General features: G+C 38.6%; 1 protein-coding gene across 6 annotated transcripts in view; it reads right to left on the bottom strand.

The window, feature by feature from the left end:
- Nucleotides 1-12,241: 12,241 nt before the first annotated feature.
- The window catches only part of Zdhhc20 (zDHHC palmitoyltransferase 20), a 57,417-nt gene continuing 53,697 nt past the window's right edge, over nucleotides 12,242-15,961 (bottom strand). For all 6 annotated transcript variants that reach the window (XR_012436289.1, XR_012436290.1, XM_074043700.1 and 3 more), the window contains one exon: nucleotides 12,242-15,705. Coding sequence is in view for 1 of the 6 variants with exons in the window: in XM_074043701.1 (XP_073899802.1) it covers nucleotides 15,698-15,705 (8 nt within the window). In the remaining 5 variants the exon portion in view is untranslated. The remainder of the gene's footprint in view (nucleotides 15,706-15,961) is intronic.

Below are 15,961 nucleotides of genomic sequence, written 5' to 3'. Positions count from 1 at the left end.
AAGGACCTCCCCATATTACACTCTAGGTAAAACAATAGGCATTCAAAACAAGGAAGAATACTGAAAGCTGTGAGAGAGAAGTGCCAAGTCACCACGAAAGGAAAACCCATCAGAAAAAAAAGATTTCTCAACAGAAACTTTAAAAGCAATGAGGGCATGGAATGATGTATTACAAGCCCAGAAAGAAAATAACTGCCAACTAGATTGCCGTGCCCAGCAAAGCTGTCCTTCATAATTAAGGGGAAACAAAAAGCTTCCACAATTAAAAAAAATTAAAGCAAATCATGAACATCAAGTTGGCACTGGTGTCTCATCCCTATAATACTAGCTACTCAGTAGGCAGAGATCAGGAGGATCATGGTTTGAAGCCAGTCCATGCAAATAGTTCATGAAACCCTCTCTTGAAAAAAACCATTACAAGAAAGGGTTGGTGCAGTGGCTCAAGGTGCAAGCCCTGAGTTTGAACCCCAGAACCGAAAAAAAAAAATGACCACTAAATCAGCACTGCAGGAGATGAAGGAGATACTTAAAGGAATACTCATACAGAAGAGGGAGAAAAATGCCACCATGAAAACAGGAAAAATAAATCTCACCACATGAGCCGATGAACAAATGAGGAACAAGAAAAATAAAACCAATAAAATACAAAGAATTTTTCATATGCCTCTCAAAAACTCAATTCTCCAATCAAAAAACATAGACTAGTGGACTGGATTAAAAAACAAGACCCGACCATTTGTTGCCTGCAAGATGCAAAGACAAACATAAGCTTAAAATAAAAGGATAGAAAAATACTTTACAAGCAAATGGAGCCTGAAAGCAAGCAGGAGTTGCTATATTCATACCTGACAAAGCATACTTCAAAACAAAATTAGAAGAGACAAACAAGGTCACTTCACATTGATAAAGGGAATTATCCAGCAGGAGATAATTGTAAACATGCACACTGTCAGTGCATCCAATTGCATAAAGTAAACTCTACTAGATATTAAAATACAAATAGATCCTACCACAATAGTGGAGAACTTCAATGCCTCACCCTCACCAGCAGATAAACCAACCAAGAAACTCCAGAATTAAATGACACTACAGATTAAATGGATTTGACATCTACAGAATATTCCACCCCACAGTCACAGAATATACATTCTTCTGAGCAGCCCACCTAACCGTCCCCAAAATAGATCATATCTTAGGAGATAAAGCAAGTCTTAACAAGTACAAGAAAATTTAAATAATTTCCTGTGTTTTATCAAACCACAATGGAATAAAACCAGAAATCAGTAACAAGAGAAACTGCAGAAAATATCCAAACACATGGAGTCTGAACCATTTACTCTTGATCAGTGAGGCATCAAAGAAATAAGTTGGCAGGGAGGAGGCCAAAAAGTTCCTAGAGTCAATTGAAAATGAAAACACAATTTATCAGAAACTCTGGGATACAGCAAAGGCAGTGCAAAAGGAAAATTACATCTGTAAGTGCCTTCATTAAAAATCAGTGAGATCCCAAATAAGTTACAATGCACAACAAGCTCTTAGAAAAACAAGAACAAGGCAAACCCAAAAGCAACAGTTGGAAAGAAATAATAAAGTTCAGGGAAGAAATTAACAAGATGGAGACAAGAACAATAATAAAAAGAATAAATGGGGGCTGGGTATGGTTCAAGTGGTAGAGCACCTTCTTTTTTTTTTTTTCTTTTTTTTTTCATTTTTCTTTTATTATTCATATGTGCATACAAGGCTTGGTTCATTTCTCCCCATTGCCCCCACCCCCTCCCTTACCACCCACTCCGCCCCCTCCCTCTCCCCCCGCCCCTCAATACCCAGCAGAAACTATTTTGCCCTTATTTCTAATTTTGTTGTAGAGAGAGTATAAGCAATAATAGGAAGGAACAAGGGTTTTTGCTGGTTGAGATAAGGATAGCTATACAGGGCATTGACTCACATTGATTTCCTGTGCGTGGGTGTTACCTTCTAGGTTAATTCTTTTTGATCTAACCTTTTCTCTAGTACCTGTTCCCCTTTTCCTATTGGCCTCAGTTGCTTTTAAGGTATCTGCTTTAGTTTCTCTGCGTTAAGGGCAACAAATGCTAGCTAGTTTTTTAGGTGTCTTACCTATCCTCACCCCTCCCTTGTGTGCTCTCGCTTTTATCATGTGCTCATAGTCCAATCCCATTGTTGTGTTTGCCCTTGATCTAATGTCCACATATGAGGGAGAACATAGATTTTTGGTCTTTTGGGCCAGGCTAACCTCACTCAGAATGATGTTCTCCAATTCCATCCATTTACCAGCGAATGATAACATTTCGTTCTTCTTCATGGCTGCATAGAATTCCATAGTGTATAGATACCACATTTTCTTAATCCATTCCTCAGTGCTGGGGCATCTTGGCTGCTTCCATAACTTGGCTATTGTGAATAGTGCCGCAATAAACATGGATGTGCAGGTGCCTCTGGAGTAACCTGTGTCACAGTCTTTTGGGTATATCCCCAAGAGTGGTATTGCTGGATCAAATGGTAGACTGATGTCTAGCTTTTTAAGTAGCCTCCAAATTTTTTCCAGAGTGGTTGTACTAGTCTACATTCCCACCAACAGTGTAAGAGGGTTCCTTTTTCCCCGCATCCTCGCCAACACCTGTTGTTGGTGGTGTTGCTGATGATGGCTATTCTAACAGGGGTGAGGTGGAATCTTAGCGTGGTTTTAATTTGCATTTCCTTTATTGCTAGAGATGGTGAGCATTTTTTCATGTGTTTTCTGGCCATTTGAATTTCTTCTTTTGAGAAAGTTCTGTTTAGTTCACGTGCCCATTTCTTTATTGGTTCATTAGTTTTGGGAGAATTTAGTTTTTTAAGTTCCCTGTATATTCTGGTTATCAGTCCTTTGTCTGATGTATAATTGGCAAATATTTTCTCCCACTCTGTGGGTGTTCTCTTCAGTTTAGAGACCATTTCTTTTGATGAACAGAAGCTTTTTAGCTTTATGAGGTCCCATTTATCTATGCTATCTCTTAGTTGCTGTGCTGCTGGGGTTTCATTGAGAAAGTTCTTACCTATAACTACTAACTCCAGAGTATTTCCTACTCTTTCCTTTATCAACTTAAGAGTTTGGGGTCTGATATTAAGATCCTTGATCCATTTTGAGTTAATCTTGGTATAGGGTGATATACATGGATCTAGTTTCAGTTTTTTGCAGACTGCTAACCAGTTTTCCCAGCAGTTTTTGTTGAAGAGGCTGCTATTTCTCCATCGTATATTTTTAGCTCCTTTGTCAAAGATAAGTTGCTTATAGTTGTGTGGCTTCATATCTGGGTCCTCTATTCTGTTCCACTGGTCTTCATGTCTGTTTTTGTGCCAGTACCATGCTGTTTTTATTGTTATTGCTTTGTAATATAGTTTGAAGTCAGGTATTGTGATACCTCCTGCATTGTTCTTTTGACTGAGTATTGCCTTGGCTATTTGTGGCCTCTTGTGTTTCCATATAAATTTCACAGTAGATTTTTCAATCGTAGAGCACCCTCCTAATAAGCACGAGGCCTGAGTTCAAATCCTAGTACTGCAAAACAGACAAATCAATCCATCAATCAATAATAAAAATCAATAAGACAAAAAATTGGCTCTTTGAAAAGATAAACAAGATTGACAAACCCTTATCCAAACTAACCAAAAGAGAGAGAAGACCCAAATTAGTAAAATTAGAGATGAAAAATTGACTATCACAACAAGCACCAATAAAATTCAGGGTCTCATGAAGGAATACTTTGAAAACTTATATTTTAATAAGCTGGAAAATCTAAAAGAAATGGATAAATTTCTAGATGCATATGACATGCCAAAATTGAAACAAGAGGATATTAACCAACCACACAGATTCATAACAAGCAATGAGACTGAAACAGTAATGGAGTTTCCCCACAAAGAAAAGCCCAGGACAGGATGAATTTCACTGAATTCTGCTAGACCTCTAAAGAAGAGTTCAAACTGTTTCATAAAATAGAAATGGAAGGAATGCTACCAAGCTCATTTTATGATGCAAACTGGATAAGGATGTGACAAAAAAGGAAAATTATAGAACAATTTCATTGATGAACATAGATGCAAAAATTCTCAATACTTACAAACTGAATTCAACAACACATTAAAAGCATCATATACCACAATCAAGTTGACTTCATTCCAGAGATGCAAGAAAGGTTCAACATATGCAAATCAATAAATATAATACAGCACATAAACAGAATAAAGACAAAAATTACATCATCTCAATAGATTCAGGAAAAGCTTGTGACAAAATTAAAGGCCCTGAAGAATCTGGGAATAGAAGGGATGTACCTCAACAGAAGGGCTATGTATAATTAATCTATAGCCAATATTGTACTAAATGAGGGAAAACTGAAAACTGAAATTATTTCCTCTAAGGTCAGGAATGACAGGATGTTCACTCTCTTTTTCAATATTAGTGCTTGAATTCTTAGCCAGAGCAATAAAGCAAGAAAAATAAACAGAAGGATTACAAATAGAAAAGGAAGAAGTCAAATTATTCATATTTTCAGATGCTATGATCCTATTCTTAAAAGACCCTAAAGATTCTACCCCCAAATCTCTTAGATTTGATAAAATTTTTGGCAATAGCGGGATATAAAATCAGCATACAGGGCTGGCAGAGTGGCTAAAGTGGTAGATAGAGTACCTGCCTAGCAAGTGTGAGTCCCTGATTTCAAACCCTAGTACCACCAAAATCAGCATACAACTCAGGTGCTTTTCTATATACCTTTAATAGGCAGACTGAGAAAGACAGAAAGGAAAGCAATCCCATTCACAACAGCCTCAAAAAATTAAATACCTAGGATTAAACCTAGCAAAGGAGGTTTAAAATGTCTACAGTGAAAACTATAAAACTTTGAAGAAATTGAAGGAGATACCAGAAGGTGGAAAGACCTCCCAAGATCATGTATCAGCAGAATTAACATTGTGAAAACGGTTGTACTACTGAAAGAAATCTACAGAGTCAACAAAATCGCCATAAAAATTGCAATGTCATTTTTCACAAAAATAGAAAAGCCCATCCTAAAATTCACTTGGAAACACAAAAGACTCCAAATAGCCAAAGCAATCCTGAGTAAAAAGAGCAACATTAAGAGATATCACAATTCCTGACTTCAAATTATACTACAGAGCCATAGCAAAAAAATGGTGATGGTACTGGCACAAAAACAAGACATGAAGACCAATGGAACAGAATAGAAGACTCAGAAATAAGCCCATATAGCTACAGCCATCTGATTTTCGACAAAGATGCCAAAAATACATGTCAGAGGAAAGATAGCTTCTTCAATACATGCTGTTGGGAAACCTGGATATCCCCATGTAGAAAACTGAAGCTAGGCCCCTATCTCTCGCCCTGTACAAAAATTAACTCAACCTGGAACTCTGAAACTACTAGAAGAAAACAAAGGGAAAACCCTTAAAGACAAATGCATAGATAACACCTGTCTAAATAGGACTCTAATTGCTCAACAAATAAGAGCAAGAATTGACACATGGATTGTATCACATTAAAAAGCTGCTTCACAGCAAAGGAAAAAATTAGCAGAATCAATTAGAGATCTGTCACAGAATGGCAGAAAATCTTTGCCAGTTATTTATTATATAAAGGGTTTATATCCAGAACATATAAAGAATTCTAAAAATTAAACATTAGAACAATCCAATTAATACATGGGCAAATGAATTGAACAGAGTTCTCAAAAGAAGTACAAACAGCCAATAAACACGTGAAGAAATGTTTGCCATCCTTAGCCATAAAGAAATGCAAGTCAAAATGACACTAAGATTCTCTCTCAGCCCAGTCAGAATGACTATCAAGAAAACAAACAGTAAGAAATGTGGATGAGGATATGGAGGAAAAGGAACCCTTATACACTGTTGGTGCAGCCATTATGGAAATCAGTATGAAGGTTCCTGAAAAAACTAAAACAGACCTACCTTACAACCCTGCTATACCACTCTTGCACATATATCCAAAGAAATGTTAGTCAGCTTAAAAGAGACACCTGCACGCCTGAGTGTATTGCAGCACCACTCACAATAGCGAAACCATGGGATCGGCCTTGGTGTCTATCAACTGATGACTGGACAAAGAAAATGTGGTGTACAGACACAATGAAGTATTACTCAGCCATAAAGAAGAATGCATTATATCATTTACAGGAAAGGTGGAAGTTATGTTAAGCAAAACAAGACAGATTGAGAAAGCAAATATCACATGTTCTCTCCTGTGGAATCCAGACCTAAAAATAAAAAAGGAAAAAGAATGACACGAGTGTTTGGGGTTGGGAACCAACCAGTGAGGGGGGGAAGGCTAAAGGAGGTGAAGGGGGCTGAATATGCATCTATGAAAACAGAGTAACAAAACCCATAAAATGGGGGTGAATTTGATCAAGATATATTATCTCCACATATGGAAATACCACAATGAAGCCCCCTGTACAATTACTATATACAGAGTAAAAGACAAAAACCAAAACTCAAAGTGCATCAGGCCCTGGAAGTATTTCAAAGAGCTTCCTTCTTGCTGTGTGTTCGTGCAGCGTGGAGCATCACAGCCAGGGTGTGGCACACACAGGGCACACCTGGGCCACACCCCTACCATCTTTGATAATCAGCGTACAGCACAGGACACACGGCTGACAGCTGCTAGGACTGTCATGATTTGACCTGTCAAGCAAGTTTCCTGCCATTGTCAGTGTATCTAAACAGCAAAGCCCCGTGAAACACAGCTTGCTGGACAGCTGTGGGCAGAAACAGGGTCATCAGGACCTGGGCACTGCCTCTCCTGGCACCCTAGCCAGCCCAGCGTGGAGGGTACTTCCTGCAGCAGTCTAACAATTCCACCTCCAAATGGCTCGTTTGTTACAATAACCTTTTTTGGGGGTGGTACAGGGGTTTGAACTCAGAACCTCTGGAGTAGGTGGGATTACAAGTGTGAGTCACTACGCCTGGCCTCATATTTGTAACAAACATCTTCATTTCAAAATATCTAGAAAGACAGATCAGATATTAAAATGTAGACCTAAAGTGTTCTCTACATACAGCTACTTGGAATAAAGTATGAATGTAGAATAATGATCTGAAAGCATCTTCTTAATATGAACATTTGGGCATTAAACACTTAATCCACTCACTTCTTTCTTCTCAGTTTTTCTCTTCCTAACCTATCCAGTGGACAAAGTACAGGCATGGCATTCTTGGAAGTAAATTAAGAATTTCACTGTTTATTAAGTCTTTCTTATGAAGTTAACCTAAAAATGTACTGAAACGTACCTTTTATTTTTGCAGTGCTGGGGTTCAAGCATGCACGTGCTCTCCCACTGAGCTATCTCCTCAGCAATATTTACTTTGCCACAGGAAGTTAGAGCACACACTTTCCTATTATATGCCCTACACAAAGAGCAATCTTCAATAAATGGCGTAATTCTCCTCTCTCCCCCATCTACTTAAGGAAAAGCATAAACAAACGTATTTTCAGAGCCGTTTAACATTTCTATTAGAGACAATCTATTTCACAGTACTTTTAACATATGGTGAGCACTCTAAACATGCTGTCATGTTAGATATTTTAACAAAGGCCCAAGTTTCATCAGCATACACACAGAAGTGCCAGGGAACACACAGTGGAACAATGGTTTTAATGCCCACATTCTGGGGAACCATTCCCCTCTCCTTACCTTCTGCCCTTTCTTCCAACCTGTGAAATTAACGTGGGCACGAATGAGTCTGAAAAATGATGTAAAAATTACATTTCCAAACATGACTCCCAGAAAATATTTCTATATTTCTGTTACATTTCTGTAACATTGAAGATTTTTTTCGGTGGTATTGGAATTGGAACTCTGGCTTCATGCTTACTAGGCAGTGCTCCACCTCTTGAACCACTCCACCAGCCCTTTTTTGTGGTGGATATTTTGGAGCTAGGGTCTCATGAACTATTTGCCCAAGGATGGCTCCCAACTGAGATCCTCCTGACCTTTGCCTCCCGAGTAGCTAGGCTTACAGGCGTGAGCCTCTGGTGCCTGACTTGGATCATGATTTGAGGACAGCCTCAGCAAAAAGATGCCAGCAAGATGCTGGTGGCTCACATCTGTAATCCTAGCCATTTGGGAGGATTATGGTTCAAGGCCAGCCTGGGCAAATAGTTTGCAAGACCCCCATCTCCAAAATAACCAGAGCAAAATGGAGTGGAGGTGTGGCTAAAGCAGTAGAGCACCTGCTTTGCAAGTGAAGCCCCAAGTTCAAATCCCAGTCCCACTTAAAAAATTAGCGAGATGCCATCTCAATCAGCTGAGCATGGTGATGCATGGTAGTGCATGCCTGTCGTCACAGCTACACAGGAGGCCATAGGTAGGAGAATCTGTTCTGACACCTGCCTTGGGCAAAAAGAAGGAGGCGCCATCTAAAAAAACAGAACTATAGTAAAAAGGACTGGGGAAGTGGCTCAAGTGGTACAGGCCTGCCTAGCTATGAGTTCAAACCCCAGTACTGTGAAAAGTAAACAAAACAAAAAAGCCTCTTAAACAACTAGCCTCCTCTGCTCATTTCTATATATGTTCCGGAGTTGGTAGTGCAGATTATCCCCAATGAAGACTCTGACACATATTGCCAAATGGCTTTTAGTTAAGCAAAGCAATTTTACACTTCCACCAAAAATGCAAAGAACCCAGATTCCCAGCAATTGTCCTACACCAAAATCATGTTACTGCTGTCTGTCTGCACTTCTTAAGAAGCTGAGCATCTTCTACACACTTCCGGTGGTGGTGGTGACTTGTCTCCAGCTTTTTCTTTCTTTACTCTGTGATGCTGGGATCAAACCCTTGCATACCCTCAGTGAGTGCTCTCCATGGAGTGACAGCCTGGCTCTCCATTGTACTTACTGCTAGTTTTCTTCAATTTCCATGGGATCGAAATTTTCTATTCAGAATTACCAGCACTACACTACTTAGAAATACCTTTCCTATCCCACAAAAATTTCTTCACCCATGTTTCCTTAAAAAAACATTATTTTTGGGAGGGGTGGGGGCAGGGGGGAGAAATGAACCAAGCCTTGTATGCACATATGAATAATAAAAGAAAAAAAATGTGTATAATGCAAGAGATCAAAAAAAATTATTTTTTGGTAGCACTGGGGTTTGAACTCAGGGCTGCACATTTGCCAGGCAGGCACTGTACCACTTGAACCACTTAGCCAGCCCATCTACCCATGTTTCCTTGCAGTGCCTTTCATTTTAAAGTTAACTATGAGCCAAGTGGACCTTGTTCAGCTGGAGGATGTGAAGGGCAGAGGCAGCGTTAATTTTTCCCGAATTGCTAAAATGGCAGTCTAGTATCCTACATCAAACATCTTACCTTTCCCCTGCTGATACACAATGTCCAAGGCATAATTCTTCTCTTTGAAAACTTAATATATGCACACAGTAAGAAAATTAATTAGCATGAGAGGGCATACAGTGAAAGAGAACCTACTGCTGACTCTGTTTCCCTCCTAACAGGTGACAGTAGATGTTCCACTGCATGCACCTGTGGAGGTCACACACCTGTGCTGTTTAGTCTTTTGTTGCTTCAAACAGTACTGCAATGGATACCCTGATACAAATCACAATACTTATCTATAAAATGCCTAAAAGTAGACTGAGATATCAAAGATTTGGGGCATTTGAAAACTTGATGGTGGCCATCACAGTAGCTCACGTCTGTATCCTAGCTACAGAGGAAACAGAGCTCCAGCAGCCAGCCCCAGCAAAAAGTTTGTGAGACCTCATCTCAACTAACACAAAGCTGAATGTGGTGGCATGCACCTGTCATTCCAGCTACATGGGAAGCATCCAGGCCAGCCCCAACATGAATGGAAAAATAACTACAGCAAAAAGGACTGGGAGCGATAGGAAAACTGCCCAGCAAGTGTGAGGCCCTTGAGTTCAAACCCCAGTTCCGCCAAAACAAAACAAAGACAAATTCCTTGATGGATACTGCCAAGCCAAACTGCTCTGAGAATGCGCCCACACCCCACCATGCAAACACGTGACAGTGGGGCTAGTGTCTTCTCCAAATTTAGGAAATTTCTGCAGCCATATCACAGGAAAAAAACCCTAAGGGTCATGAAATTTATCACAATTCTTTTCTGATCTGCTGTGTTCAGTTTGTGGGAGACTACTACAAAATTAAACAAGAAAAATCAGTCTTCAAGAATTTGTAGTCATTTACTTGAGGTATAGCCATCATGGCAAAATGAACAAAGTATAGCACTAGAAAGTGGTGTGGGCAGCGCTCAAGAAATAACCTGGTGAGGACACAGCAGGAGAGTGGGAACCCTGGATGGGAAGAGCTAACTCGTGGACGAAGAGCAGCATGGGCTGGAGTAGCAAGTGCAGACACCACTGAAACCCTATGGAGGCAAGGCACTGACCCCAGGGTCAGAGGCAGTAAAGTCACAAAACGTTAAAACACCCATCAAAATGTGTGGCACGAAAGTTAACTGCCATCCGTGCGTATTGTTTTTTGGCAGAACTGGGATTTGAAATCAAGGCTTCAATGGCTTGCTAGACAGGAGCTCCACCACTTGAGCCACTCTCCAGCTCTCTTTGCTCTGGTTATTTTTGAGAACTGATTCTCCTATTTATGCTGCCTGCAGTAGCTGGGATGCCAAGTAAGTACCACCATGCCCAGCTTTTTCTGTTGAGATGGGGTCTCATGAACTTTATTTTGCCCAGGCTGACCTGGAACTATTATTCCCCAGATCTCAGCCTCCTGTGGAGCTGGAATGACAAGTCACATGCCTCTGTGCCCAGCTACTGGTTGAGACTGGGTCTCACAAACTTTTTTGCCTGGGGTTCACCTCAAACTGCAATCCTCCTGATCACTACCTCCAAAGTAGCTAGGATTACAGACAAGAGCCACAGGCACCCAGCTCATCCTTGAATATTTTGGAGAACACAGTGCCACACATAAAGAAGCCAGGATTACTTTGTCAGACGGTTCTGAAAGTGCAAGCTGTAAAAAATGAGAAAAGTAAAGCCAATGTGATGTTGTTTGATTCTCAAAGCAGACTTCTGGGTATTTAGTAGTCATCCCCCACCCAGCCCAGCTCCAGCACAATGTTCTGAATGATGGAGGGGCTTGGGGTGCTTTATCTCAATAGTCACCATTGGTTCTTTTTCTTTTGAGGTACTGAGGTTTGAACTCAGTGTCCTGCACTTGGTAGGCAGGCGCTCTACCACTTGAGCTATAACCCCAGCCTCCACCACTGGTTCTTTTTTTCTTTTTATTATTCATATGTGCATACAATGCTTGGGTCATTTCTCCCCCCTGCCCCCACCCCCTCCCTTACCACCCATTCCGCCCCTTCCCTCTCCCCCCAGCCCCTCAATACCCAGCAGAAACTATTTTGCCTTTATCTCTAATTTTGTTGTAGAGAGAGTATAAGCAATAATAGGAAGGGACAAGGGTTTTTGCTGGTTGAGGTAAGGATCGCTATACAGGGAGTTGACTCACATTGATTTCCTGTGCATGTGTGTTACCTTCTAGGTTAATTCTTCTTGATCTAACCTTTTCTCTAATTCCTGGTCCCCTTTTCCTATTGGCCTCAGTTGCTTTTAAGGTATCTGCTTTAGTTTCTCTGCGTTAAGGGCAACAAATGCTAGCTAGTTTTTTAGGTGTCTTACCTATCCTCACCCCTCCCCTGTGTGCTCTCGCTTTTATCATGTGCTCAAAGTCCAGTCCCCTTGATCTAATGTCTGCATATGAAGGAGAACACACAATTTTTGGTCTTTTGCCGCCACTGGTTCTTACAAATATTTTGAACTTTTACTAGACTGAGAATCGAGCTCAACCTCAGAGGCATTTTATTCACCAGTCTTAGTATCAGAACTCTGTCCCTTTGGAAGGGAAATGGAACACAGATACCATAAAATAAGCAAGATAAAACTTGTTACTACAGTGATTTGAAGGTACTCAAGATCCTAGAAAACTTCTGAAATTAAATTACGTTCAGCAAGAGTTAAGTTAAACCCTACAGGTTTGGGATGAAAATAAGTGAGCTACAATTCTGTTGTGCTGAAATTATACTAGAGATTCCCAATTTACTAGTCAATCTTTCTCTAACCACACAGATTTTCAAGTTGACCAAAGTAGTAATTATTTTCTCATTTTGTAAGTACCACTTTATAACAAAAACTGTTCAAAATCAAGAATGTATCTTTATTTATTTATTAATAAAGTAATTTTGATTTTTGAAAAAAAAGTTTTAAAATGTTCTGTACACGTTAATGCAGGTTAGGCATCCAAAAGACAAAGCAGAGTGAGCCCAGGTCACAGTCCAGGGTTATACAAACAAAAACCAAACACAAGGCTCTGGCACTTGACAAGTAATGAAAACTAAGGGAAACCATGTGGCAAATATTTTTATATAAAAGCATATTAAAGACCACTTTAAAATAGTGTCCAGCTTTTCTTTCAAATGGGCACAGACTCATCTGCAATCAGTACGAATATAACAAACTGAACAGCTCGTACTCTCTTAATTCCTTGCTTCTTTTACGCAACCAAACAAAATAACAGAGTGAAGCCATTAGAAAAATACGGACCTTTCTGAATCTATATTGCATTTTAAATTGAAATTGAAAAATAGTTCAGATCATATGAAACATATGGATTTCAGATTTAAATATAACCTATATCTAATAGATTATTAGACTATGCTCTTTAGTTTAGATGAAAATGCAAAAATATGATTAATTTATTAGAACAGATTCGTTAAAAATACCCATCCATTGATAGCAGTGCTAGTTTGCAGAACACAATGTAAGTGAAACATATGTAAGTTACTGTCTTTGAAGTCCAAATATGCAGGTCCTAACAATAAGCCCTTAATATAGATTTGCTTTAACAATAACTGAAGACCTCATGTCTGATCATTTTAAAGTCTTGTAAACATAGTCAAAACTTGCTTTCTAATAGAAACAAAATTCAAGTAATCATTGCATATTTCATTTAAACTAAACTTACAATTACATACTCACTTATGACAGACACACTGGATCATAACCACTGCATATTTAAGAAGACTTTCTAAAAATATCATCCTTAGGTAAAGATGAAAGTGAGCTTTGTAAACATGTTCATTTTTAATAACTGTTATACTACAGCTGCTCTTTGGTTTGGCATCATGACACTGATCAGATGCCTCAGGTACTGAATATTCAAGTAAATTTGTAGTCAGGTAAACCAAGTCTCCTGTTTAGTTTGTTTTAATGGCAACGGCAAGACCTGAAACTAATTTTCTGAGTATCTTCACAAATGTTCAAGTGCTTGAAGGACAAAAGATCGTAATTAGGAATTTTGGCAAGGCTTCAGTTTAACCTTATCTCTCTAAACAGTTGATAGCAATACTTAATGTCAGTTGAAATATCAAAGAGGCAGTGTTTCCCTGACTCCCATACCACTTGTAGGCCCTCAGTGAATGGTCATTCATCTGTGTGAAGAAGTTTAGCTTGGGCAGGGAATGTGACTCAGTGGAAGAGCGCCCGCCCTAGCATGTACAAGGGCCCCTGAGTTTGATCCTTAGAACTGAAGAAAAAAAAAAAAAGCTAAATATTTAAATATGGCAAAATGTTTGCTATAAGTTAAATCAAATGTAACTAAAGCAAAAGCCCTTAAATAAAAATTTAGGAAAAAGTGTTTATTGTGTATTAAAGATGATGTTAAGTAGCAAATGAAAAGAGATTATAACTCCACAAAAGTGCTGAGTAGATTAAAGGGAAAATGATGCTTCCTCAACTGTTAGCCAGACACATGTAAATCCTTTGATTTACAAGAAGAAATACTCACAGGAGAACCAGACATTTCTGAAGTGATCAAGTATGTTTAAACATTTACTAATCCCTTATAATAGGCAAACCATCAAAAAGAAGTTATGGTTCTGGTTGATAATTTGATATTTCCTATCTCTCATTCTAGTTTTCCAGAATCAAGACTGGTAAGACTAAAGAGATGAGACAAAAGTGGAAGCATCTATACTATCGTCCTCCAAACTACGTTTTCAAAGCTTATTCATTCCTTTGGTCCAAAGGGTGAAAATAAAGAGTATAGCCTGTGGGAATCTGACAAAGCTTTCACCAAATTGTAAACCTGGAGCAGCAGCTACCTGATGATGCAAGATTAGCAAATTACAGAGCTATCCCTCAGCATACCTTCCATGTATGGGAAGGTACTCCAGAAATACCTGTTGACTGACTGAAAAGCACTGTGGAATGTTGGAAGTTGTGCACACCAACTCATTCAGGGCACCCTCTCTCTCCTGCAATCCCATGTTCAGATGAACTACAACCTCTGATCCTTACAGATGCTGGTAAGGTTTCTTTCTGCCCACCTACAGGAAGCAGTCGTTTTGGTATGTGTGTGTTCAATTAAGCAGTAAATGAGGAAAAATATTTTTACACTGCCTATTTTTTATAGGATACTGTACTATTCTGTAGAATATAACTATTGTTGTCAGTGACATTAGATTTTAAACAAAGCGTGTCTCATGGAAAGGGGTTGTTCTTAGGAAATCAGGTTTAAGATTTTTCATTTCAAAGTAGAATCCACTTCTCAGAGACTGGAAGTTTTAAATGACTATTAAGGTTTACAATTTCTTCTAAAGGATTTTACTAGTTTGAATTGCCACTATTTAAGGTACTGTAGTATTCCTGTTAAAAGTTTCACAGTCTTTTTTAGTCATTACCTAAACTGAAGTTTGAAAGTCAACTTAACAGTATGTTTTATTCTAAATACCCTTAGGACTGAAAATATTTTGTAACAGTTTACAATATCCTGCCTTTCTCCTTGTTTTTTTTCTGATCACTTCTAATCTTTCTATACCACATATGCCTTTGAGTTTCCCTGCCCAAATAAATACCCTTGAAAATTCAGCAAAAATGAATTAAAATGCAGAGAGCACCCAAAATATTCTTTATACTGCCAAGTTCCCTTTAAGCCTTGGGCAGAAACTATACTACAGGGTCGCATTAATTCTTCTAACTAAGCCTTCAATGAATTATACCGATGTGTTCTATATTCTAAATGATTATCTGAATCCTTCTGAGTGTTACTTTATAGCCAACAATAAAAAAAACTTTATTAAAAATGTTGAAAAGTATAAAACAGTAATTATAAATTAGCAAACACCCAATTTTAAAAAAGCAGTTCTTTTCTTTCCTTCATACAGTGCAAGCGACAGTAATTTGGGCATTACTTGCTCTCAGCTACCATTTGCCCTACATGCACTTCATTTAAGACAAGTTTTTAGCTTGTGTTTTTGGAGTGAAAATTTATATAGATACTAAGAAACAACTCTAACATTGCAACTCAAGTATCAAAAAATGTATTTATGCCATGTTAACGTGATGACAGCACACACTATAGCATCTCCTAACAGGCATGTGTTATTTCCACAGTAAAATTAAGTCACTTTTGAGCTGTGAGTCAATGCTGCACACATGAACACTTAAAAGTTAAGGCATCTTTCTTCTCCATAGCGCTTCTGTGGATCCAGCAAACTGTACAAAGGCCTCCTTTTTTAAAAAATATATCTTCTGTTATACTTGAATTATTTCATTCCACTGATCACTTTCTTGCAAATAAAGTAGAAAATATTAGTCCACATGTGTTTTTATATACCTATGGAAACAAACAATTGAATTATTAGTTACAACTTGATTTATTATTTCCCAAAATATTTATTGAATGGTTCTGTGGACTAAGGTGGACTAAGGTGCTAATATTACAAGATAGGAAACGTTTTTTTTAATTCTACTGATATTATAATATAGATTTTTATAAGCAATAAATAAAGGGATACACTAACTTTCTTCCCCTGAAGCAACCAGGAAACTTTGACAGAGGGCTCGCACAGTACTCCCTGGACATCACTCAA

This window comes from Castor canadensis, chromosome 10 (genome assembly GCF_047511655.1).
Source record: "Castor canadensis chromosome 10, mCasCan1.hap1v2, whole genome shotgun sequence".
Classification (NCBI taxonomy): domain Eukaryota; kingdom Metazoa; phylum Chordata; class Mammalia; order Rodentia; family Castoridae; genus Castor; species Castor canadensis.
This window is presented reverse-complemented; position numbering and strand designations above follow the sequence as displayed.